This window comes from Saccharomyces kudriavzevii, assembly GCF_947243775.1.
Source record: "Saccharomyces kudriavzevii IFO 1802 strain IFO1802 genome assembly, chromosome: 4".
In the NCBI taxonomy this organism is placed as follows: Eukaryota; Fungi; Ascomycota; class Saccharomycetes; order Saccharomycetales; family Saccharomycetaceae; genus Saccharomyces; species Saccharomyces kudriavzevii.
In genome coordinates this window covers 1,181,408-1,204,881 of record NC_079275.1, presented here as the reverse complement: position 1 = coordinate 1,204,881, position 23,474 = coordinate 1,181,408, and the positions used below count along the sequence as shown (strand labels likewise).

Below are 23,474 nucleotides of genomic sequence, written 5' to 3'. Positions count from 1 at the left end.
TATTAATCAAGAAACATAGTTAAGTGGGATACCATAGCAACTCGCATGCATGTGCAACGTACTTGCTGTGCAAAAGAAAACTTCTTGAACCATAAACAACTACATATTCGCAGTTAGAACGTGTGCTTATAGTCCATGGTGAAACGGAATTTTTAGTGGATAGAAAATAAAAGCTCAAGGGCAAGCGACAGGCAAGTAAAAACTTGATAGAGGCATGTCTACAGGTGAAAGTGAAGACGTTTATTCAGACCTCTACTCCGTCGTATCTCAGGTAACTTCTAATACAGCCCACGATATTGAGCAACTTCCATATGCTTTAACGTTTAAAACATCTTTGATCTTCGTCGGTGCTACTGTTGGAGGGTTATTGTTCGGCTATGATACAGGCGTTATATCAGGTGTTCTGCTTTCTTTAAAGCCGCAAGATCTTTCTTTGACAGTTATAACCGACGTTCAAAAAGAATTAATAACCTCCAGTACAAGTGTTGGTTCCTTTTTCGGATCTATGCTGGCATATCCGCTAGCAGATAGATATGGAAGAAGAATTACCCTCGCAATCTGCTGCTCAATCTTTATATTGTCTGCTATCGGAATGGCTGCTGCAAGAACATTGACATTTTTAATATGCGGTAGATTACTGGTTGGTGTCGCTGTTGGGGTGTCTGCGCAGTGCGTCCCGTTATTTTTAAGTGAGATTTCACCTTCAAAAATCAGAGGTTTTATGTTGACTTTGAACATTATTGCCATCACTGGTGGTCAATTGATTTCATATATAATCGCATCTCTTATCAAAGACATTGATAATTCATGGAGATACTTGTTTGCATTTTCAGCTGTTCCTGCCATTTTATTCATTTCCATGTTGGATTTTATTCCTGAATCACCAAGATGGTCTATTTCTAAGGGAGATATTCTCTACGCCAGGAATTCTTTGAAAATGTTATATCCTACTGCATCTACATATCACGTCAATAGTAAAATTAAGCAGTTAATTATTGAACTTGATAAGTTACGAATGTATGAGGATGGGAGTGAGCCCTTACTTGCGCAGGCTCAATCGCTTGTTAGGTACATGAATACCTCTACTTCAGGGACTGTTAGCCCACCTATTGCCAAGAGGCTTTCTTCAACTGCGGACAGAAACAGTAACACAGTGTCTTCCTCGTCAGCATTTTTATCAGTATTAAAAAGCCCAGCTTTAAACGGAGCCACGACATCTGGCAAAAAAAAAAGACATAGGATGGAACCACGCACGATAAGAGCACTAGTAGTTGGTTGTGTGTTGATGTTCTTTCAGCAGGTCACTGGTTTCAATGCGTTCATGTATTACGCGGCAATAATATTCTCTAGGTTCGATATAAAAAACCCTCTATTGCCCCCAATTTTGATTGCTTCAACAAACTTCATATTCACCTTTTTTGCTATGTATACCATGGACTCCTTGGGGAGAAGAGCTATTCTATTAAGAACAATCTGGATCATGACTGTCGGGTTGCTTCTTTGTAGTATAGGCTTTGGTCATAATCAAGTTAGTTTACTTTTGATCTCTGTTGTAATTTACGTCGCGGCATACGCTTCTGCAATGGGCAGTGTTCCATGGACCTGCGTGGAATTTCTTCCTTTGAACAGGAGATCATTTGGTGCATCTTGTATAGCATGCACAAATTGGCTGACCAATGCACTTGTTTCGATGACGTATTTGAGCGCTATCAACACGATTGGTGATGAAAATACAATGCTGATTTTTGCTTTTTTCACTGTTTGTGCTTGGTTTTTCGTCTACTTTTGGTATCCAGAAGTCAAAGGTTTGTCATTGGAGGAAGTCGGAAACGTTTTTGACAATGGAATTGATGTGCATTATGTCTTTCGTACCTATCATTAATGATGAGTGGTTGACTGGTATCATACTGTATCAGCCCGGTTTGCGGGTGAAATTCTGATACTTTCTATCTTGAAGAAGTCAAGATTCTCTATTCTTATATATGTATATATTATATTAACGAATGTTAGTACTATTACTTCTATGATATCTCATTGTGATGACGGTCACTCCTTCGGTTTGAATTACAATTTACCGAAGGCATCATATATCTTTTCCGAAAGACCTTTGGTTATTTTCTTGGCACCAGGTGCATCTCCAAAATTATTGAACATTAATAACTTTGCCTCCTCTTCCGATGAGCACGCTTGATACGCCATCAATATATCATTCAAAGTAGGGAATATTTCTTGGATAGCCACCGCTTTCTCTAGAGAGATACCTTTGACAAGCATTAAAATATTGATGGTTAACTCGCCAACCGTCTTCAAGTCACCTTTTCCCATCATTTCTTGGAAGCATTCAAAATTGTGACAACATTCAATACCGCCTTTCCTTTCAAATTCTCGACGGAAATGTAACAGTACCTTCTTATAGTCGTCTTGGTTCTTAAGGTCACTTGGAAATATTACCACCAGATCTTTTTGGGAATAGTGTTGAGATATCACAGTATGCAATGCGTGTATCTTTTCCACAGTTTCATCAGAATTGCAGGTTCTTATCATGGAGAATTTGTAATACACTAAAATGAGCCAAAGGGCGGTCTTCAGCGCCTCGTTCATGTTCCCAATATTTCCGCTCATAGTTTCTTCAATGAGATAATATTTGTGATCACAGCCTGATTTCTCTAGTCTATTTTTTTGCTCCATGAATCTGTTATCCCTTATACTTAAAGCCAAATCATCTAACCTTTTCCTTTCGACTATTGTGTTCAGAACACACTGCGATCCGGTATTTTTATTCTTTGCAACCCATATGATATCACCTAGGGCAAGCTGCCTTATATCTGACTTCATGCCTTTCCGTTCAAATGCTCTTGAAAAAAAGTCACGGTCAGACTGTGATTTTATTTCTCTATGATCGATAATTGGGAAGACTTCAAAATCGTTGTTACGCCACAATTCATAACTTATTCCGTTGTACCTCCTTCTTACGGTTTTGCTTTTGGCGTTCAATTCGGTGCTGGATATTGGTTGACTACCAGAGACCTCCTTCATGGCATATGAGGATATATTTTGGGTATGAAGTCGTTCGTCTTTACGTAATTCGTTCTGCCGCCTCTGCGGTGTGCTCAAATCTTGAAAGGTTATATCTAACATCAACGAAGTGACATTCAAATTGTTTCCATCATCCTCTTCGCCATTAAGTTCAGTAAGGTTTGCCGTAAATTCGCTACTTTCGTTTCTAATTGCTGAATACTCGCCCGTCACATTACCTTCTTTTGGAAATGAAATCATATCCGCCAACTTCAAACTCTTGGATAATTGCATACCTTCTTCTGTTAGTGAGTACCTTTTTGGTCTACCTTCCTCCAGAACCAACGAGTGTTTTTTGAGTGAGCTAATGGACGACCAGGCACCGTAAAACTCTTTTGTAGAGAAATTGGGCGTCATACAGTGTTCACTATACTTTCCTGCGAGCTCTACAATTTGTTCTTTCCGAACACCTCGAGAAAAAGCATTTAGCTCAAGCAATGAAAGTAGAATAGCATATCCTCCAGACCTCTTTTTGGGTATATATTTCTTACTTTTTCTCTTTTTGGTTCCCCTTTCTTCATCTGCTTCATCTTTATCAATTTTGTTCGAGTTTTCTATACTACGCAAAGCAGTTGTAGTTCTCTTAGATGGTCCAGTGCTGCTCGCCTGCGTTAACGTCGGCGCTTCCAGAGGAGAGATCCCTTGGATTTTACAATAATCCTGCAACTTCGCACCTAACCTCTTTATGATCGTGTTACCAATTCCCTTTACTTTTTTTAGATCTATGGGGTAATAAAATGTACCTTCAGCATCTTGTAGATTTCTCCTCGCTTTTTCATAGGCTATTTTTAGTTGGTCTTGTTTAGGGTTCAATCCATCTACCAGCTCCTGTAACCATAAAATGTACAGGTCCTTTAAATTCAAAGGAAGCTCCATGTTTCCTTGCTAGGAGGTGTGTTTTCGTTGTCAATTTGTCGACTCTGTTAACGCCAGTCAAAATTGATACCAATTTTATATGGCATCTTCACAAATGAGAAAGTAGATTGCGCGTACTTGCAAAAGAACGGAAAGAATCATAGTAACTATTATACAGGGAGGGAGAGGCAAATATCTAATATGGAAATATGATTAAATATGAAAGTAACACTATAGATAGTAGGTATACGTGGGAATAAACTACAAAAAAGTCAAAAGGACAAAAAGACGCCCTATATATTACGACAAAACAGAAAAACTAAATAATTAAAAATTGTTTAGCTCTTCCTACAATTTGTCGTAATATTCTTGCCAGCCTGGAACTTCTTCCTTCATACCGTGTCTCTTACGAGCAGCAAGAACAATTTCACCAGCCTTGGAGGTTGGGTCCAATGGGTCGGAACCTAAGGTAGCCCAATGGTCGAAGACCATTTGTGGGAAAGCTTGACCACCAGTGGCTTGTCTTAATTCACCGGTGAAACCGAAAGATTCGTTAACTGGCAAGTAAGCCTTGACGGTAAACAATGGAGTACCTGGTCTTTGTTCTTCAGAAACGACTTGACCTCTCTTCTTGTTTAAGACGGAGTAGATACCACCGACAGCTTGTTCAGGACATTGAATTTCGACCAAGAAAACTGGCTCTTGGATCTTTGGCTCAGCCAACAAGAAACCAGCGTAGGTAGCTCTTCTCATAGTTGGGATGATTTGACCACCACCTCTGTGGATAGCATCAGCGTGTAAAGTAACATCCAAGATATTGATTCTGACAGATCTCATTTCTTCACCGAAAATTGGACCTTCCTTGGTAGCCCATTGGAAAGCAGCAACAACGGAATCCTTGATTTCGTGTAAGTATTGAACAGCCTTAGTTTGGTCAACAACCAAGTTTGGACCGTTACCATCTGGACCGAAACACCAGATCTTTCTAGCATCAGTGACATCCCAACCGAACTCATCAGCCATGACTCTAGCTCTGGCTTTGAAATCATCTCTTGGGTTGATGACACCGCTTTCGATAGCCAAGGAAACTTCTTCGTCGATTGGTTCAGCCTTCAAGTAGATTCTGTTATGCTTGTTTGGAGACTTGGATAGAGCGGTTTGAGAAGATTCGCTTTCAACAGTTTCTCTGTAAGCGACAACTGGTGGGGAGATCTTCAATGGGACACCGGCATGGTCTTGTTCCAAATCTTGCAAACAAATTTCCAAATGCAATTCACCGGTACCAGCGACGATATGTTCACCGGATTCGGACATGTAAGTCAAGACACATGGATCGGACTTGGACAATCTCTTCAAACCTTCGACCAATTTTGGCAAATCGTTGGCGTTCTTAACTTCGACGGCGACTTGGACAACTGGGGAAACGGAGAATTTCATGACCTTCATGTTGTGAGAGGTTTCATTGGTGGTCAAAGTACCGGTTTTCAACAAGAATTGATCGATACCGACTAAACCGATAATGTTACCAGCTGGACAGTCATCGATTGGTTCGACGAATCTACCCATCATCAAGACGACTCTTTGGATGGCCTTGATGAACAAATCGTCCTTCTTACCTGGAACGTAGTTTGGACCTTGGATTCTGACCTTTTGACCGGACTTAACAGTACCGGCGAAAACTCTACCGAAAGCGTAGAATCTACCCTTATCAGAGGTTGGCACCATCTTGGAGACGTACAACATCAAGTCAGCCTTTGGATCACAGTTCTTGATGGCGATACAACTAGCATCGTCGGCTGGACCTTCGTATAATTGTTCAGCTCTGTAGGCTTGAGCAGTGACTGGAGATGGCAAGTGCAAGATGATCATTTCCAACAAAGCGTCAGCAGCTGGCAAGAACTTTCTCATAACGACCTTCAATAAGGCCTTACCTTCCAAGTCCTTTTCGTCACCCTTCAAGGTGATTTCCAATTTTTCTAACAAAACTGAAATTTCGTCCTTCTTAAAGTTCATGATGGCAGTGAATAATCTGAAAATTGGGTCCAAGATGAACATGTTGAAAGCTCTTTCCAATGGCTTACCTTCAGCATCAGTGTCCTTGTTGGTCCACTTCTTGGTCTTTGGGTTGAAGAAAGAGTCACCCCATAATCTGTCCATCATCTTGGATTTGTCGACACCGAACTTCTTAGCGTATCTGGAGGCGAATTGACGGATGGTGAAAGCCCAACCGTGCAAACCAGAACCGAAGGCAACGGTACCTCTGGCTGGGTAGACTTGGACGTCACCCAAAATTTCATCGGCGTAGGTGGAGACGATGACGTTAACGGATTCAACAGTTCTGGCGAAAGTTTGGTATAGATCTTCCTTGGAAACTTGCAATTCCAACAAGGCTCTGTCGACCTTGTTGATAACGACAACAGGCTTGATTCTTTCACCTAGGGCTTGTCTCAAAACGGTTTCAGTTTGGACACAGACACCTTCGATGGTGTCAACGACAACCAAAGCACCGTCAGTGACACGCAAAGCGGCAGTGACTTCGGAGGAGAAGTCGACGTGACCTGGAGAGTCGATCAAGTTGATCAAGAAGGAGTTACCATCGGTCTTTTGCTTGATTTCCTTGACATCTTCGTCAGACATTTCAGAGTACAGAGAAATGGCAGTGGACTTGATGGTGATACCTCTTTCTTGTTCATCCTTTCTGGTATCGGTGAAACGAGCTTCACCAGCCTTAGCAGCGGAAATAATACCGGCTCTTTGGACCAACGAATCGGTCAAAGTGGACTTACCATGATCGACGTGAGCAATAACGGACATGTTACGCACATTGGTAACTTTGTCCATTAAAGAACGCATTTGGTCAACAGTGAAAGCAACCATTTTGCAATTATGTTATAGTTTCTGTCTGTGGTCTTTGAGCCTGAATACTACTCTTGAAACGAGCAATTGTAAAAATACGAGAGAATAATATGTAGAAATCTAACATATCAAGAATATATAGAAAAGAAGAACAAACTCAAAATACAAAAAATACAGAAAGAAAAATTTTTCTCTCTCTTCCTCTTCCTCTTTCTAGTACCAGAAAACCTGCTGCATTGCACAATACCTGGAGAGAGCACACCAAAACCTGGAGGAAACCGCAGTGTGCAGAGAGATCTAACAAAGCAAGGAAGCAAACGAAGACACCCGACAGAATGGACCGAAATCCCTTTTCCAATCCACCGTTTCTTCCTCTAGTGCGTCTGTGTAATTTTCAGAACACATTGCGTTCCAATTATTTCGCACCCCCCCCCCATTTCGTGTTCCCATATATCGTTTCTCACGTACAAAGCGGCTTTATGACTTTCATTTTCATGTGATGACAATGGACGCCTTTCTTTTCGCTTTGGGGAAGTAGGTGCTTACGTACGTACTGAAAAAGGAAAGAGTTTGGGTCCCAATTTTCATCCTTTTGTACAATCGCACTTCTGCCGCGTGCGATCCCCAATGTTGCCCTGTAATTTTCCTTGCTGTACTTTTCTCAGTCATTTCGACCCCTCCTCTCCCCTGCCCTTCTGTCCCCTCTCCTATTGCCGCACTAGCGGCTGCTACGCTACTCCAACAACCTTACCGTAACCCAGCTGGCATATCCTCCGGTTTCCCCTCCATCGCCCATTGTGTCCCAGACAAAAGACGCCGAAAAAAAAACCGGAACTGCTCGCCGCTGGTCCAGGGAAGAGCGAAAAAAACCGCCCGGGAGAATCTCAAGCAAGCGCTGCTCCAACTTGGCACACGGCAGAATCTGCACTACAATGATGCTAGCAGGAGACATCAGTTCTCTACTATGTTGTTTTTTTTTCTTTGGGGAACCGCTCAGGGCTCAATGGAGAAAACCACAGGATTTTGAAAAAATATTAGCGCTATCCACGATGATCGTGACTCAGGAATGATATTTAAATAAATCAAGTTTTCTCACATTTCAGATGCTCATCGTATTGGTTGGCTAGCCGTGGTGGTTAAGCATTGTTTTCCGTATCATTTATAACAGAATACATTCCTAACAAGAGCTTAATAGAAGGAAAAAAGATAGTAGCAAAATGACATCGTCTGCCTCCTCTCCACAGGACCTGGAAAAGGGTCTGAACACGATCGAAAATATCGAAACGCTGCCTCAGCAGGGCTCCATCGCAGGCGTCTCGCAGAGTTTTCCTAACATCCAAGAGATATACTCCGACCGAGACTTCATCACCCTGGGGTCCTCTACGTATAGGCGCAGGGACTTGCTGAATGCGCTAGATAGAAGCGAGATGGATGAAAGTAGCTGCTCGAAGCAGCCCCCTCACCAGTTTGCTAATCCTGTTCCCCTAGGTTTAGCATCGTTTTCTTTGTCGTGTTTGGTTTTGTCGCTGATCAATGCGAACGTCCGCGGCGTCACTGATGGTAAGTGGGCGCTAAGTTTGTTCCTGTTCTTTGGTGGCGCCATTGAATTGTTTGCTGGGTTACTGTGTTTTGTCATTGGGGACACATACGCCATGACGGTGTTCAGTTCGTTTGGCGGATTCTGGATCTGCTACGGTTACGGGTTAACTGATACGGACAACTTGGTGAGTGGCTACACTGACCCGACGATGTTAAACAACGTCATTGGGTTCTTCCTTGCCGGTTGGACAGTGTTCACGTTTTTGATGTTGATGTGCACCCTGAAGAGCACGTGGGGCTTGTTCCTGCTGTTGACCTTTTTGGACATGACCTTCCTACTGCTGTGTATCGGCACTTTTATTGATAATAACAACCTCAAGATGGCCGGTGGGTACTTCGGTATTTTGAGTAGTTGTTGTGGTTGGTACTCGTTGTACTGTTCTGTGGTGAGCCCATCGAATTCCTATCTAGCCTTCAAGGCACACACAATGCCAAATGCACCTTAAGAGGCATGAAACGAAACGAGACTCATAAAAAATAACAAAAAATAATTAATTAATAATGATAATATTACCGTTTGGACGAAAATCGTTTTTTTCTGATCAAGAGTTTTTTATAAACCATTTATATACTATACGCTAGTTAGCAAAACTTTTCCAAAGATATTCTCTTTAAACTGTTCCTTGAAGGCTCAGGGAATGGTGCGTTTCATTTTATCTTAGATGATTTCTTCCTGAAAAGCGGTTATTTTTCCCCTCTTTTAAAAAAAACGGACAAAACGTAAAAAATAAATGAAGTAAACTTCTACAATAATCTTTTTCATACTTTGACAGCTACTTGGTCTCCGGAATATATAAAATTCAAGCACTTCAAGTTCACGGTACGTAACCGGAGGACTCTTCTCTGGAAGCACTTTTCCTTTGGCTTATTGTCTTTTTCTAGCAGATGTCGCAAACGCGTCATAAACAAAAGAAGTGGGCAATTGTTTGGTGAAAGAGTTCTGACAAAAGAAGCCAAAACCGGGCGTTGAACTAAGAATATAGCAACACCATGGCAGATACATATAATGCCATATCAAAATTTATAGGAAATAAAATATCCGACTTCCTGTCAAGTGATGACTACCTAATGGACGACTTTTCAGGCGAGATACCCAATGAGGTGAGCAGATTATTAAAGACTCAAGCGATTGAAAGGAGAAAGGATATCTTGAGTAGGGGGAAACAAGACTTGCTAAGCAAGGAGATATATGATAACGAATCGGAATTAAGGATAAGACAATCGCAACAGATCATGGATCTCATCGGGGACATACCGAAATATTCCCTTGGGAGTGAATTAAGAATTAGAGTTGACGGGGAACCGCAAAGTACGTCAATTGAGAGGTTGATTGAGGACGTGTTGCAACTGCCGCAGATGGAGGTAGTAGACGAAGAAGAATCTGAAACGGAAAATGACTTCAAAATCCTGAAAGAGTATAGTAATTTAAGAAGAGACTTAATTTTGAAATGTCAAGCCATCCAAGTAGGCGAAAGTAAACTATCAGAAATTATGAACCAAGTAAACTCCATAGGTTCCTTAATCACCTCCATCAGAGAAACCTCAGAGAATGATGACGTCGACGAGTATTTTGCCACTTTTAACGGGAGACTAGTATCTGCATTGGAAGAGATGAAGTTATTACTGGAGGAAGCTATCAAGACATCCGATGCCTCTCCGGGGAAGAGACAAAAATTAAGAGATATTCTGAGTGAGTTGAAGAAGTAATACTATTTTCAATTAATTGTCTATATAGATTTGTATACAGTAATTAATTATTTTCAAATCACAACGGAATCAAAGATTTAAACTCGATTTTGTAAAAGGAAGAGGGAAAACGAAAAAAAAATATTCATTAACTAAGTTCTTTAATCGAATAAACCGAAACCCATGTCATCATCAGATTCTTCCTTAGCTTCTTCTTCCTTTTCTTCTTCAGCAGCGTCACCACCGGCAGCAGCAGCAGAAGCACCGGCAGCACCGGCAGCAGAAGCACCACCAACTGGAACAGAAGCGAACTTCTTTTGACCTTCGGCAATAAGCTCTTCCAAAGAACCCTTACCTTCCAAAGAGGACAACAATTCGTTGATTCTGGCATCATCGACTTCAGCACCGACAGATTCGACGACGGCCTTGATGTCAGCGGCGGATGGGGCAGCGTTACCACCTTGAACCAATAATAAGTAAGCAGCTAAGTATTTCATTTCTGTTGTTGATCAATAGATATTACTTTCTAAATTTGAAATAATCAGTTTAAGCGGTAATAAATTCGCGGACTATTCCTTAAAGATCTTTTTAACGGAAGTTCAACCAGAAACTGCTAGAAAATAATAGTTAGGAGTAGAGGCTAAGTAGCATCTCTTAAATGAAAAATTTCAGATACAAATAAAAATTGTACATTTTTCTGCTTGGTAACTTTACACGGCTCATACTGAGAGATTCGCGTACCATGCGAAATGCCTGGAATGGTCACATGACCATCCCCCCCCAAGTAAGAATTATATGGCAAGTTCACTATCGATACCTCAAATGAACCTGTCCTGTATTATAGTCAAAAGTAACACATTATTATAGATAACCCTTTGGAGTGGCTTCTTTTTTCTCTCTTTCGTCTTCCTGCAAAGTTGGTATGCACGAGCGTGCATTTAATAAGCGCTGCTTGCGCAAATTCAGTGCTAAACCCACACGCTAAACATTTCAACTCCGTTTAAGCATCACGAAGCATGTTCCCGTTGTTTATTTACTGCGTTTATTCTTCTTATTCTTCCACCCAAAATAGGTACGCGCGCCTTGCTTGCAATCAAAAAAGCTACATTAATAACTAACTAAAGAGATGAGTGTGTTGGTAGTGTGTTTTTAAAAACAACAGCGAACGTACAATGTCAAATCCATTTCAAAATATAGGGTATGTATTCAAAAGGAGACGTCATTTATTCGTAACGGTAGACTAACATTAAACGTCATATCTTGTCTTCCTGGAATCCATTCTTGATTAATGCTTATTTGTCTATCCCTAAAAACAGAGATAAACTGTATTACATATAACCAATCAAGAGCAATGGAAGGGAAGATGAAAAAATAATACGACTTCAACAGTAAGAATTTGCTATACATTTCTACAGCTGGTATTGCGTCCATTTATATAGTCAAGACAATAGTGAAGACTAGGAGAGATGCTAAATTTATACCAAAAGCCCGAGGAGACAATGGCGAAGTCAGCGAACGGGATTATTATGATAATCTGGCACAGGTGAGGCCAGGATTTCCCTTACCCAAACAAAACGGTAACAACATTGACCCTGAGTGCCATGGGCTGGTTAGAAAGAGTAAATATGAAGGCAGTGGGCTCAGTGCGGCAACAAGAAAAAGAGGTGACAAATTGGGATTTTTAGACAGAAGAAGAAACGAGTAGTCCACATAAGTTATTCTGTTTAAGTTTCTTTTAACCCATAATTGTATATATTCGGACGCACTGTAAATAATTACTTCCAATAAGGAGAATATACAGATAAAGCGAAACTGAGACGTTGTCACGGGATTACCAATATCGTATTAGCATATTATTACACATATATATATATTAACGATTTATAAATACACTTCTTATCTCCTGCAATTCTTGGAAACTAATACATAATCAAACTGGGAAAAAAATGAATTTAATTAGATTATAATAATGAAGGAATAAAATCCGATTATTTCTTTTCAAAATAGTCGGCCATTTCCTTGTCCAGGTCCTCTAGACTCTTCTTGGCAGGTCTTTCTCTCTTTTGCTTGTTTTGAGGTTTAGCCATAGCGGCCTTTCTATTTGGGCCTCTCTTGATGGGTCTCGGAGTATTTCCACCCTTTTGTGGCATGGCCTTGATTCTGTCAGCTAAGCTCTTGACAGGACGTTGGTTTGGATCAACAATTAAGTTCAACCTCAGCCTCGATCTACCACCATCGATTGGAGAACCATTGAATCTTTCAACAGCTCTTCTAGCCAAATCGCCGTTTTTAAATGTAATATTAGCCATACCAGTAGATTGGCCTCTTTCGTTATAACTCAATAAAACCCTCTGAACACCACCAACTTGGGATGCAAAAAATTCCTGTAAAAAAAAAAAAAAGTTAGTTACAAATCCTTATGATACAAGTTCATGAAAAAGACAAAGACATGGCACAAACAATCAAGGAGACGAGATCAATATTAAAAAGGGTATCATAGCACAGAAAAAAATGCCATTTAAGCACTCATGTATCACGGCGGGCAGGTCTTCAATCGGTTTCATTAGGCGCTCTAAATCAAATATTTCGTAACGGTTCGCAATACAATGCCATCTTATCAAAACAAACAACCAAGCAATGAATGCAAATTTCTTGGCATTTGCGTTAAATAAATGCTTCCATGGTTACTTTATCCCCAAAACTTTTGCAATTCGAGACTGAAAGCTACTCCCTCTTGAAGGAATACAAAATTAATTGCTCCTTCTAAACCTCAGTATTTGAATGATGCGTTTTGATTATAATAAAAACGAACTATCACGGTCGATGAACACAATATACCAATCCGAATTTTAAGATTGATCGGTTGACAGATAGATAGATTGATTTGAGCTAACCCAGCCAATAAGAAAACTACCCTCCTCCGTGCAAACTGATAGCCCCAATTCTGCAACTCAAGAATGGGTCCCTGTAAAAAATTGGGTAGCCTGTTTGCCAAAATGGTACTCTTTTTCAATATTTTTTTCTCTTCCAGCGGAAAATTTTCTTGGAATCTTTCTCTCTTTGAGATCGAAAGCTCTTGATTTAAGGCATGCGCCATATCCTTCTTCATGAAGAATATCTCTCGTATCCACACGAGACGGGGCGATGCGAGTGACTAAGTAAATAGCCCCCGCATGTCATGTATTTTTTAACATACTCTTACAGCATCTTGCTTAATGTCCCTTGGCAAACCTTCAACGTTAACTTTGACTTCTCTAGAGGTATCCAAAAGCTTGGCAACTCTAGCGACTGCGCTTGGAGGAGCCCTGATATTTTTTCTGATAGGACCATTTCTGTTTGGAATGTTCCTGCGTTGACTGCTGACTTGCTTACCAACTCTTTTTGGGCCGTTACCACGAGTACCGCCAACACGGGCTCTATTACCTCCTGCTCTATTAGAGCCAATAATTTCATCCAAGGACTTATCTAAGTTAGCGGACATTTAGCTGATGTAGGTATTTTTGATGTTGATTTTTCAAAATTTCAAATAGAACGGGGGAGATTTCGAAGCTATTTGTCTTTGGTGTATTTAAAAAACAAGTTACTTGAAAAAGCGTAAAGTATTAATCAATTGCCGGAAGAAATAACTTAAAAAAAGCGAGCAAGATGAAAAAAAAGACAAAATCGGCGGCCTTTTATACTTCTTCAAATGGTGAGTTGATAGCGCAGAAAAACAACACGTCGTCCGCCCCTTTATTGCCGCGAAAAAAAGCAATGACACACTTAAAGAAATATCAACAATAATAATACCTGCAGAATTTGACATATATGTTTTTAATTTGTATATATGATTATATGAGGCTTTCTTTTTTATGTGAAATGAACAAGAACAAATTATAGATAGAAGTGCTATGGAGCTGGCAGTTACATGTTCCTATTTTTTATTTCTTTTGAGCGCAGCCGCGTCAACCATGCACTTTAATTGTTCGGGGAAGTCCAATACGCCCAATTTGACTTCTACAAGCTCTATGCCGTCTCTTGTATTTGAGCTCTTTAGCTCTTCCAACTTCATTGCCAACTTGGAGGGATACTCAATAACAGTGCTATTTGTGTGCTTTCGATCGAAGTCTCCAAAGGCTTCTAATAGTTTGGTCCATTTCCAAGACATAACATCGTTGTAAGCCCTGGTGGGTCCCATGATAGCTCTCTCTATAGTATAGCCATTATTGTTCCATATAAAAATATCAATTGTAATGTGGCACTTCAAGATCGTACTCAGTTCCTGAATTGTCATTTGTGCAGCACCATCACCTTCGAACAGAATTAATCTTGGTTTATAGCCCTCTCCTATGTTCTCATCGCTGATGTGCGCGTTTGGGAAGTCTTGCATGGCAATGCCAACTCCTAGAGCTGCAGGAAGAGCCATGCCAATGGAGAGGAAAAATCCTTGTGATATGTATTTTAACTGGGTAGGGAAGGCAAAATCACGAACCGAAAATTGAAATGAACCGGTTTCACAAACAACAACGTCGCCAGGGCTCAAGAATTTAGGCATTACCTTCTGTAGGTGCACTTGCGTGATGTTATTTGATTGGTCATTTGTAGGATCCTCCAGCTGCATTGTTTCGTTTGTATATGAAGTCACACCAGAGTCATATTGCAAAGAAAGTCTTGAAACATCAATACCTTTATATAGCTCCATTAATACGGGTGCGAAATTAATTCCTTCAAACATTTGCTCGTGGCCATATTTAGTGTCAACGAAGCGAATATAATTGGGGTGAAATTGAATAATTTTAGCATTTGGCTTATAGGTGAAAGTATAATGCCCATTATTGATTTCATTGATGTCAACACCAAAGTGCAAAACTAAATCACAGGATTCAAAATGTTCATAGACTTGCCTTAAGCCTTCTTTACCGTTATACTGGCCCATATATTTTGGATTTGCTTCATCGATCACAGATTTACCCATAACAGTGGAAAAATTCCAGATTCCAGTGGCATAGATAAGTTTATTCAGGATTTCACTCACTCCATATCTATCAGTTAGTACATCCCCAAGAATTGCGGGTGTTTTACTGGAATACATCCAACTGGTAATCCTGTCAAGTATGTCGAACAATTGAATTTGCGATGGGTATGTTATGCAGTCTTGTTGAGATATGTGTGGAACATTAATCAAGTTTTCACATGTAACCGACATATCCGCAAAATCTGCAGGAACAAAAATGTAGCCAGGTTTAGAATATTTATAAATGTCGCGAATAACATTATCGACTTGGTCACATGCGGTTTCGATATCCTCCAAGTAGGCCACGGAACAAGCAACTCTATCCTTAACCATGTCATGATATACTTTATGGTTTGGCCCTTTGAAGTTTGAACCATGCAATTGCGGGACCAAATGATGCATGTTACGGTCCCTAAAATTATCGGAACGCGAATCAATGGACTTGGCCACGCCAACAATGTGCAAGACTTTGACATTTTCAGCAAATGAGCCGGCTACGCCATTCAAGGCGCTTAATTCTCCCACACCAAACGTGGTAACTAAGCAGCCAATATTATTTGAATAACGAGAATATCCATCAGCAGCATAAGCAGCGTTTAGTTCATTGCAGGTACCGATCCATTTCAAACCAGCGGATTCCACAGAGGGAGCGTAAAGGTATTCCAATAGAGATAGATTAAAGTCACCAGGAACGCCAAAAACAGACTTCGTACCGGTGGATAATAATCTTCTAAATATGTATTCACCAAAGGATATTGTTGCTAATTCATTGGAAACAAGGTGCGGTTCTTTTTGGTTCACGAACGTGTTAATTGTAACAGGCGTCATGTTTGAGCGAGATTATTGTTATGTTATCTTATCTTTTAATAAACTTTACCGAAGACAACTCACTTTGTATTATATTTCAAGTGGAGAGTGCTAATCAGTATAGTAAATGTGTCTTTTCTTTTGACTTTATTATACTAGGTGTATGGACCAAAATGTAGAGGACAGAAATCATTACCAATGAGTTATAACCGAAGATACTGTGCAAACAAGTCCAGTTTATATCTTAAACTTTACTCAACATAATAGACGGCACGCCACTAAGCGATGCTATACCGTCACTTACCGAAGACATCGGAGCTTCGTCGCACAAAAGCACGGCGGGTATGCAACATAGGCTCAACAGTCTCGGCAAATGACGGCTATCCACGGTTATTCTTTTGCCGACTGACTGACATGTCGGAGAAGGTGACCAAAAGTTCAAGAAGAAACTGATGTTTTCTAAGCGCCACCAGTGATTAAAGTAAGTATCACTACGAAACCACAAGTCAGTCTCGGCCTCTGTCTTTTTTACCAAGACGATGTCATAACACTCTCTTTTCTCCTACTTTTTCTTAATCTTCTTCGAGGCGGGGAACAAATCAAAAGTCTAATGAATAGGCAGACGTTATCTTGCTAATTTAGCAAGGCCGAAAAAAAAAGGGGATTTATCCAGGTGATGATGAAACAAAATTTATGTGGCGTAGAGGTATGAAAGCCGAAACCGGAGGAAATGGAATATCAATAGCATGCCAAAGAGACTAAGCGGATTGCAAAAGGAGGTTTTACACCTCTACAGAACTTCTATAAGGACGGCCCATTCAAAGCCGAAGGAAAACCAAATAAACTTCATTAACTATATTCATGAGGAGTTTGGCAAGTATAAAAACTTGCCAAGAAAAGATTTCACCACGATTGAACACTTGCTAAGGGTTGGAAACAAAAAAGTAGCTACATTTTCACATCCTGAACTGACAAACATACATTAAACGGCATCTTTTTCCTTCTCGTATCGCTTTTTATTTAACCTACCTTATGTTTATTTATTTTTTGCATATTTGTATCATACCGATTTAAATATGTCTCTATAGTTTCCTAATATAAATTCCACAATGTAGTTTCTTTCCTTCATATCCGTGATATCCTTTTCACCGTTGAGATCATGGATTAGACTTGGCGCAAAAACCAGTGACAAATTATGTAAGTTCATTAGATTCCTATCGCTGTACCCTTGCACCTTGTTAATGTGGGTTGCCAATACTTTGAGCGCCTCTTGGTGCTCTAGGGGTAAACTTTTCAAAATTTTGCTCAGGTTCTTGAGAATGATTTCACACAGCGACAATCTCTCGGGGGATTGCGAAAAATCGCCGTTGTTTAATGATAATCTTTCAAGCAGTTGATTACTTCTTACCAAATCTATCAGAGTGTCATATATGGTAAAGGATAAAATGGGATTTGGCAATTTTCTCAAATATCGCTTAAGTACACTAGCCACCGCATGAATATCTTCATTCAATAGATCATTTAATTTGGGGCCCACTCTATCATTATGCAATAGATTAGTTTGGGCAAATTCCTTTTCAATCTCTTCGATTAGAGTTTGGGACCCTGATTTTCTGTATAAGCCTTCCATTCTCAGTCCAACATCATCTGCTTCAATATAATCAATACAACACTTAACTATCATTGGAACGGGGCTTTTTTCAAATGCACATCGAGCTGATAATGTTGATCCATATAAATGTGAGCCATCGCTTACCATATTCAACTTCTTCGGACTTGGCGATGGCGATCTTTTGCCCGGCGATGGCAATTCATCATGCGCCCGAATTAACTTAGGCGTTGATATTTCTTTCTGTGCTATATTTGTCATTCCAGTTGAAGATGAATTTGGAGAGTGTTGCTGCGACTCTGGGTCGACTGGTTGATGGTCTTTGCCACCACTGGAAAATATCTTCCAGAACCGCGGTTTGGGACTGGCATTAGATATGCTCCCTTTTCTATCTACGTTGGCGCTTGGTGATTTCATGTGAATCGATGTTGCATTATGCTCTTTTGGTTCTAAGGACTCCCGTGACGATAATGATCGCTTATCTTTTTCTCTGGTTAAATACTCAACATCATTTGACAGGCTTTCTTTCATTGATCTTAGATTCTCCACCTCTTGAAGTAATTTCTTTTTCGTACCTTCCAGTTCCCTCACATCTAATTTCAATTTTCTTAAAGCTAATTCAGTCAAGTAAAAATCCCTTTCCAAACTTGTGGCATTTTCATCAGTTGTATCCACCGTCGTGGAAACATCCTCCGACAATGCATTAGTAGATCTAGATGTCTGTAAACTTGATGACTTATGGTGCGCGGATTCAGATGATATTGATGGCCGCTTAAACAAGGCGCCTGATTCCAAAGGTGGCGTACGGAACATCGCGATATGTTGCCCCGAACTTGAGCTTGGATAGGAACCATTTATACGTCTGCTAGTGGCTAAATCGTTAGAATTTTGCTTTTTTGGTATATTTCCAAGGCTACTTTGTGCCTTTTTGTGGTTGGGTTCCGATACACTAAAGTTCTCATTTTGTGGTGGAGTATTATATATCGTACTGTCGCTCCGGCCTCTCGATGTGGGGTCTTTCTTAGTTTTCGATTTTCGTATGCTAGTATGAGTAGAGGAGACACCCCAGCCGGAATGTGTGTCCGATTCCTGTGTAGGAACGGTATGATGAGTTTTACTTTTCAGACTGTGAACAAAATTCTTGGACTTCAATGAAAACGACCTTGAAAGCTTCTTATTCGGGGATAGTGCTATTTTGTTATGTGAAGTTAAGTTATCTGATGTTTGAGGCCTTCTGGGATTCCCGTTATCAGACACACGTAACGTTGATGAAGATGTAGGTGACCTCATATCTAGGGTATCCGACCTTGTAAGCGAAGAAACTTGGCTCATGGATTTGGAAGTTGACATTTGCGTACTTTGAGCTGGTCTGTTACTTTCTTTGGGAGTATCTGGTAAATTTAATGCTAGTCCATGAGGTCGGTCAACTCCTTCATTCATTTGTACAGCCATGGGACTATTTAAAGGACTCGTAATTTTTTCAGTACTATTTCTGGGCGTATCAACTGAACAAGTATTTTCTTTGCCATCGGTATTATCTCTGTCACCTTCTTCTTTATCATAAATCGAAAAGAATCTATTTGCGTTGGAATGTGAAGTTGGAGATTTAGGGTCACTCGTCACTTTAGAATCCTGATTAACTTTCTGAGGCTGTAACAGCCTATAGTTCACATCCCCACCAATTCTGTTGATGTACTCTTCATTATCCACCAAGCTTTGTTCTTCAATACTATTACTATCGTGTTCCAAAGTCGAATTCAGTATGTCATCAATCGAAATCGTTCTTGCGTGAGAAGATTTTTGCTTCCGTTCATTACTATTGTCGTTATCATTATCATTATCATTATCCAAGGAAAAATCATCCGTTTCCTGTGAGACTAAAACTTGCGGAGCATGTTGTTGTCCCTCACTCGAGCATGCAGTGTCATCGTCTATCTCAACGCCATCTGAACTGGCAGACGACTTACCGTTCATTCTGCTTGGCGATAGAGGTCTGTTAGCTGATCTTCGGGGAAGCTCCATTGGAGAAATATATCTTGGTGAATCCTTTGTTTGTTTTTCTAACAATTGCTTTTTCTTCCTCAACAATTTTTCGTGGCAATCCATGCAACATAATCCTCGTTTTGTCTTCGCGTATTTCAAGTTCTTTATACGCTTGCTGCACTTGCAACACCTGAAGCAATTGGAACAGTAGGCCTCGTTAGAGGATGGCAATATAATCGCCGTGTCATCTATTTTATCTCCACAACTTGTACACTTGTCTGAACAGTCGTAGCATATTAGGGTTCCAGTATCCAAAACCAAAAAGTCTGAGTCTGCTTTCAGCTGTTTATCGCATTTATAGCACTTAAAGCACCGGTCATGCCATCTTTTGTTTTCTAATTCGTATACTTGACTAGATGCGATTGATTTCTCGCATCTCACACAGGAAGGCGATTGATTACTAATAAGGCCAGCTGCCATACTTTTTCATGAAATTCTCCTTGGTCTTGAGATGCTGGGCTATTCTTTCCTCGATTATTCCAAAGCAAAGATGGAGGCTTAATATTAAAAAAATACCGAGGACGGCAAGTACGTACAACGAGTCACTTAGTCTACAAGTGTTTAACGGGTCAGCGCTGGCTTAACATTCTTCAAGGATGCCAATTTTCACATCTCGTCCTCATTCTATTTACCCGAATGGGAAACTGATTGACGTGCGATAACCGGCAAAATCATCAGTTACTCGAACAAAATATCAAACAAATTAAGAATGAGGGCGCACAGGCTGCTGACGTATTGATTAATTCACTGGATGAGAAACAAAGCCGGAATTTTTATACCTCGCTAGTACTAATATACTGTGAACCTTAACTTCCACGGTTTTGTATATATTTCTATTTATAAATGGGAAATTTACCCGGACGTGATAAGCCCGTATGGAATGCCAAGCGAGTAAGCGTCACCTAACATGATATTCATTCAATCAAGAATCGTACCCTCTACCAATGAAAAAATATAATATTGCGGAAGAAACGTTGGCAGGCAACCAGAGTAACAATGTCAGGAAAGGCTTCTACAGAAGGTAGTGTTACCACAGAGTTTCTTTCTGATATTATCGGCAAAACAGTGAACGTCAAGCTCGCTTCCGGTTTACTTTATAGCGGAAGATTGGAATCTATTGATGGTTTCATGAATGTTGCTCTATCAAGCGCCACCGAACATTATGAAAGTAATAAGAGTAAACTCCTGAATAGGTTTAATAACGATGTCTTTTTAAGGGGCACACAGGTAATGTATATTAGTGAACTAAAAATATAAGACCTCCGCTTTACAATGGGCCGATAGATGAGGACTGGCATATGAGGATGTTGACGTAGCGTGTCTTCGCGGGTTTAGCAAAAATACACACGCATATATTTATGTATATTGAATGAGATTGAACAAATGTATTTACTCTTAATGAATTGTTATGAATATATATTTAAAGTTTCGCTTAGTATCTCATTTTTCTCTCTTTTGCATCCTAAAGAAAAGTAAGCAGGAATGATGTCGAAGTGATGGGATTTTCTATAGACATACTAAGACACAATATAGATCTGTTGTATCTCTTACGTACTCTTTTTTTCACTCTGCAAGGAAATTTTGACAACTGTCTTTTCTTTTTTCTCCGTGTGTTTAGCTTAAAAATAAAGGTTTTATACAAACTAAAACGTCTTGTCATCAATTCTCTTCTGCACCTTTATGATGTCTCAAATGGAAGTAATATTCCATTGAGTAACCAAAGGCAATAATACCTAAAGCAAACTGCCACAATGGTTTACCGCTAGCGTTATCCCCATCAAAGTATTTGGCCTTGTATCTGCCTAATCTGGTGTTAGCCCTGATGACCGGCGCTGGGCCTTGAGGTAGGGACTTGTAAAAGTGCACAACATTGGCAATGCGCTTAGCATTTGGTGCTGAACCTATGTTCTTGGAAGACACCACTTTTGGGGGAATCAGTGTAGATACTGCACGTTTAAAAATCATTTTCTTCTTCTTGACGTCCACTTCTTTGTAGAAAGACTTTCAAAAAATTAATGTCTAGAAGTAACCACGACTGTGTATTTTTTTGCTTTAAACACAATGCCTTTCTTTAAAATCTTAAATGAAGGAGCAGTGCACATATTTTCTTACAATCAACTAGTTGAAGTTCCTCGTGCTGTCTCTCCGAAGGCAACGCGCGGGATACTCACCACTAATAAGAAATCCTTCGATATGATTGGTTCCGTTCACCAAAAAATCAACTATTTTACTATTTACACATCTATACAAACCAATAGTAATCTGTACTACACGTCTTCTATATTACTCCATAATTCTTCGAGTGTTAAGAACTTGGATCGGGGTTTATGCTCCTTTCGGCCCCGAAGCACCTCCTTCTTGTTAATTCTTTCCCAGTCCTCCCATGTGCTGTGCCGAATGTTAGAAAGATCAATGGACTTCTCAGAAGACAATGCCCCGCTGACCGTTAAATCTTGCATTATCCTATCACCAACTTCAAAAGCGTCTTGCATTGTTGAGGCGATAACACCCTGACTGCCCTTGCGAATCCAACCCGACGCGTACAAATGTGGAAATACCTCTCCATCGGTAGTTAAAACACGACCCTGTTTATTAGCTACATGATCTCTATCAAATCCGATAGACAGATTGGAAAATTCGGGCAAGGGAATACCTGCATATCCTAATGACGTGATCAGCAAGTCCATATCATATATCAATATATTGCTTGAATTCTTTAAAGGCTGCAAACTGTTATCTTCATGTATTTGATTGTTACATAGTGTTAACGACTTGATTGCGCCAGCCCCGTCTCGATTTATCTCCAAGGGAGTCTTTAAATAATCCAGCTCCCAGAACTTTTCATACCCGGTACTTGGGGGAGGTGTTTTTTTATAATTTTTCTTTGAGCGCTCATCAAATGGTTTAAGATATTCGCTACACATTTCTACTCGTCTATTGAACGCACGATCGTATTTAGACGGGTCGAACATCTCTTTTTGGAAAAATTTAGAACCTATGCTACCACGGATACCGAACTTTTCTAGTTCCCAAAGTTCTCGTAATTCTTTGTTGGTAAACCTAGAATGAACGAAATCTCTTCTTGCAATGAGCCTGACATCCTTCACAGGCGCTTTTCTCACCAACTTTAGTGCAAGAGGTGAGATGTCAGTAGCTTTCCATATTTCATCAATTTGGCTAGAGATTAACACACGAGTAATATCAAGAGCGACATTACCATTCCCTATAATACCAACCTTCGAGACTTTGCCCCAATTAAAATCAGTAAATCTCTCGTCCTGTGCGAAATCGGGATGACCATTGTACCAATTAACAAATTCTCTGCTACTGAAAACTCCCTTTGTTCCTTGTTCGCCAGGAATATTCAGCTTTCTATCTCCTGTACAGCCATAACTTAAAACAACTGCATCTTGTTCATCCAGCAGGGTCTTTAACAGTATTTCTTTTCCAATAGTCACACCGCCAACAAAGGAAAATTTATGCTTTTTATTTGTGGGCAGAGAAAACTCTTCTGCACATGTCGTAAACGTTTCTTCACAATTTTTCACTTCTGGATGATCGGGTGCTACACCATATCTACTTAAACCAAAAGGAATAGGCAGTTTTTCCCATATCGTAACATTTAATGGAATTGGCGATTTCTTAAGTAAATGGTACGCCGTGTAAAACCCAGAAGGGCCGGATCCAACAATGGATACTGTCTTGCGGTTTATCTGCGAAGAAAGGTGTCTTATTCGAGCAAAGTTCATCTTCAAAGAAGCAACCAAGCCAAAAAAAAAAGAGGGAAGAAGTGCTTAATGGAGAATTAAATTTCATGATTTAAATGCAAAAAGCCATAGCCATATGCTATTTTTCACGCTCCTTTTGAATTAAAGCGTATCGTTCTCTGAATTTGATGCGAGTTACTTCGGTTAAGTTACCCTTAAAGAACATGGAAAAAACCAATGTAAA

The 23,474-nt window shown here is 40.1% G+C and overlaps 13 protein-coding genes across 13 annotated transcripts; 5 read left to right on the top strand and 8 right to left on the bottom strand.

The window, feature by feature from the left end:
- Window positions 1-214: 214 nt before the first annotated feature.
- On the top strand, window positions 215-1,882 carry CIN10 (Cin10p; the record flags this gene model as incomplete). The annotated part of the gene is made up of 1 exon (XM_056227170.1): window positions 215-1,882. The coding sequence occupies one exon, from the start codon at window positions 215-217 to the stop codon at window positions 1,880-1,882; it is 1,668 nt and encodes a 555-aa protein (XP_056087018.1).
- Window positions 1,883-2,064: 182 nt separating this feature from the next.
- MUS81 (Mus81p) lies at window positions 2,065-3,951 on the bottom strand (the record flags this gene model as incomplete). The annotated part of the gene is made up of 1 exon (XM_056227169.1): window positions 2,065-3,951. One exon carries the CDS (start codon window positions 3,949-3,951, stop codon window positions 2,065-2,067), a length of 1,887 nt encoding a protein of 628 aa, XP_056087017.1.
- Window positions 3,952-4,278: 327 nt separating this feature from the next.
- Window positions 4,279-6,807, bottom strand: EFT2 (elongation factor 2; the record flags this gene model as incomplete). Its single annotated transcript, XM_056227168.1, has 1 exon — window positions 4,279-6,807. One exon carries the CDS (start codon window positions 6,805-6,807, stop codon window positions 4,279-4,281), a length of 2,529 nt encoding a protein of 842 aa, XP_056087016.1.
- A 1,196-nt stretch (window positions 6,808-8,003) lies between these two features.
- Window positions 8,004-8,831, top strand: ATO3 (putative ammonium permease ATO3; the record flags this gene model as incomplete). The annotated part of the gene is made up of 1 exon (XM_056227167.1): window positions 8,004-8,831. The coding sequence occupies one exon, from the start codon at window positions 8,004-8,006 to the stop codon at window positions 8,829-8,831; it is 828 nt and encodes a 275-aa protein (XP_056087015.1).
- A 544-nt stretch (window positions 8,832-9,375) lies between these two features.
- On the top strand, window positions 9,376-10,092 carry NKP1 (Nkp1p; the record flags this gene model as incomplete). Its single annotated transcript, XM_056227166.1, has 1 exon — window positions 9,376-10,092. The coding sequence occupies one exon, from the start codon at window positions 9,376-9,378 to the stop codon at window positions 10,090-10,092; it is 717 nt and encodes a 238-aa protein (XP_056087014.1).
- A 140-nt stretch (window positions 10,093-10,232) lies between these two features.
- RPP2B (ribosomal protein P2) lies at window positions 10,233-10,568 on the bottom strand (the record flags this gene model as incomplete). The annotated part of the gene is made up of 1 exon (XM_056227165.1): window positions 10,233-10,568. One exon carries the CDS (start codon window positions 10,566-10,568, stop codon window positions 10,233-10,235), a length of 336 nt encoding a protein of 111 aa, XP_056087013.1.
- A 675-nt stretch (window positions 10,569-11,243) lies between these two features.
- COI1 (Coi1p) lies at window positions 11,244-11,776 on the top strand (the record flags this gene model as incomplete). The annotated part of the gene is made up of 2 exons (XM_056227164.1): window positions 11,244-11,269; window positions 11,461-11,776. The coding sequence occupies 2 exons, from the start codon at window positions 11,244-11,246 to the stop codon at window positions 11,774-11,776; spliced, it is 342 nt and encodes a 113-aa protein (XP_056087012.1).
- Window positions 11,777-12,059: 283 nt separating this feature from the next.
- On the bottom strand, window positions 12,060-13,552 carry YRA1 (RNA-binding protein YRA1; the record flags this gene model as incomplete). Its single annotated transcript, XM_056227163.1, has 2 exons — window positions 12,060-12,455; window positions 13,268-13,552. The coding sequence occupies 2 exons, from the start codon at window positions 13,550-13,552 to the stop codon at window positions 12,060-12,062; spliced, it is 681 nt and encodes a 226-aa protein (XP_056087011.1).
- Window positions 13,553-13,984: 432 nt separating this feature from the next.
- ARO10 (phenylpyruvate decarboxylase ARO10) lies at window positions 13,985-15,892 on the bottom strand (the record flags this gene model as incomplete). Its single annotated transcript, XM_056227162.1, has 1 exon — window positions 13,985-15,892. One exon carries the CDS (start codon window positions 15,890-15,892, stop codon window positions 13,985-13,987), a length of 1,908 nt encoding a protein of 635 aa, XP_056087010.1.
- A 725-nt stretch (window positions 15,893-16,617) lies between these two features.
- SDH6 (Sdh6p) lies at window positions 16,618-16,857 on the top strand (the record flags this gene model as incomplete). The annotated part of the gene is made up of 1 exon (XM_056227161.1): window positions 16,618-16,857. The coding sequence occupies one exon, from the start codon at window positions 16,618-16,620 to the stop codon at window positions 16,855-16,857; it is 240 nt and encodes a 79-aa protein (XP_056087009.1).
- Window positions 16,858-16,931: 74 nt separating this feature from the next.
- On the bottom strand, window positions 16,932-19,943 carry RGA2 (GTPase-activating protein RGA2; the record flags this gene model as incomplete). Its single annotated transcript, XM_056227158.1, has 1 exon — window positions 16,932-19,943. One exon carries the CDS (start codon window positions 19,941-19,943, stop codon window positions 16,932-16,934), a length of 3,012 nt encoding a protein of 1,003 aa, XP_056087008.1.
- Window positions 19,944-21,182: 1,239 nt separating this feature from the next.
- On the bottom strand, window positions 21,183-21,488 carry ATP17 (F1F0 ATP synthase subunit f; the record flags this gene model as incomplete). Its single annotated transcript, XM_056227157.1, has 1 exon — window positions 21,183-21,488. The coding sequence occupies one exon, from the start codon at window positions 21,486-21,488 to the stop codon at window positions 21,183-21,185; it is 306 nt and encodes a 101-aa protein (XP_056087007.1).
- A 302-nt stretch (window positions 21,489-21,790) lies between these two features.
- On the bottom strand, window positions 21,791-23,272 carry ARH1 (NADPH-adrenodoxin reductase; the record flags this gene model as incomplete). Its single annotated transcript, XM_056227156.1, has 1 exon — window positions 21,791-23,272. The coding sequence occupies one exon, from the start codon at window positions 23,270-23,272 to the stop codon at window positions 21,791-21,793; it is 1,482 nt and encodes a 493-aa protein (XP_056087006.1).
- Between the last annotated feature and the right edge of the window lie 202 nt (window positions 23,273-23,474).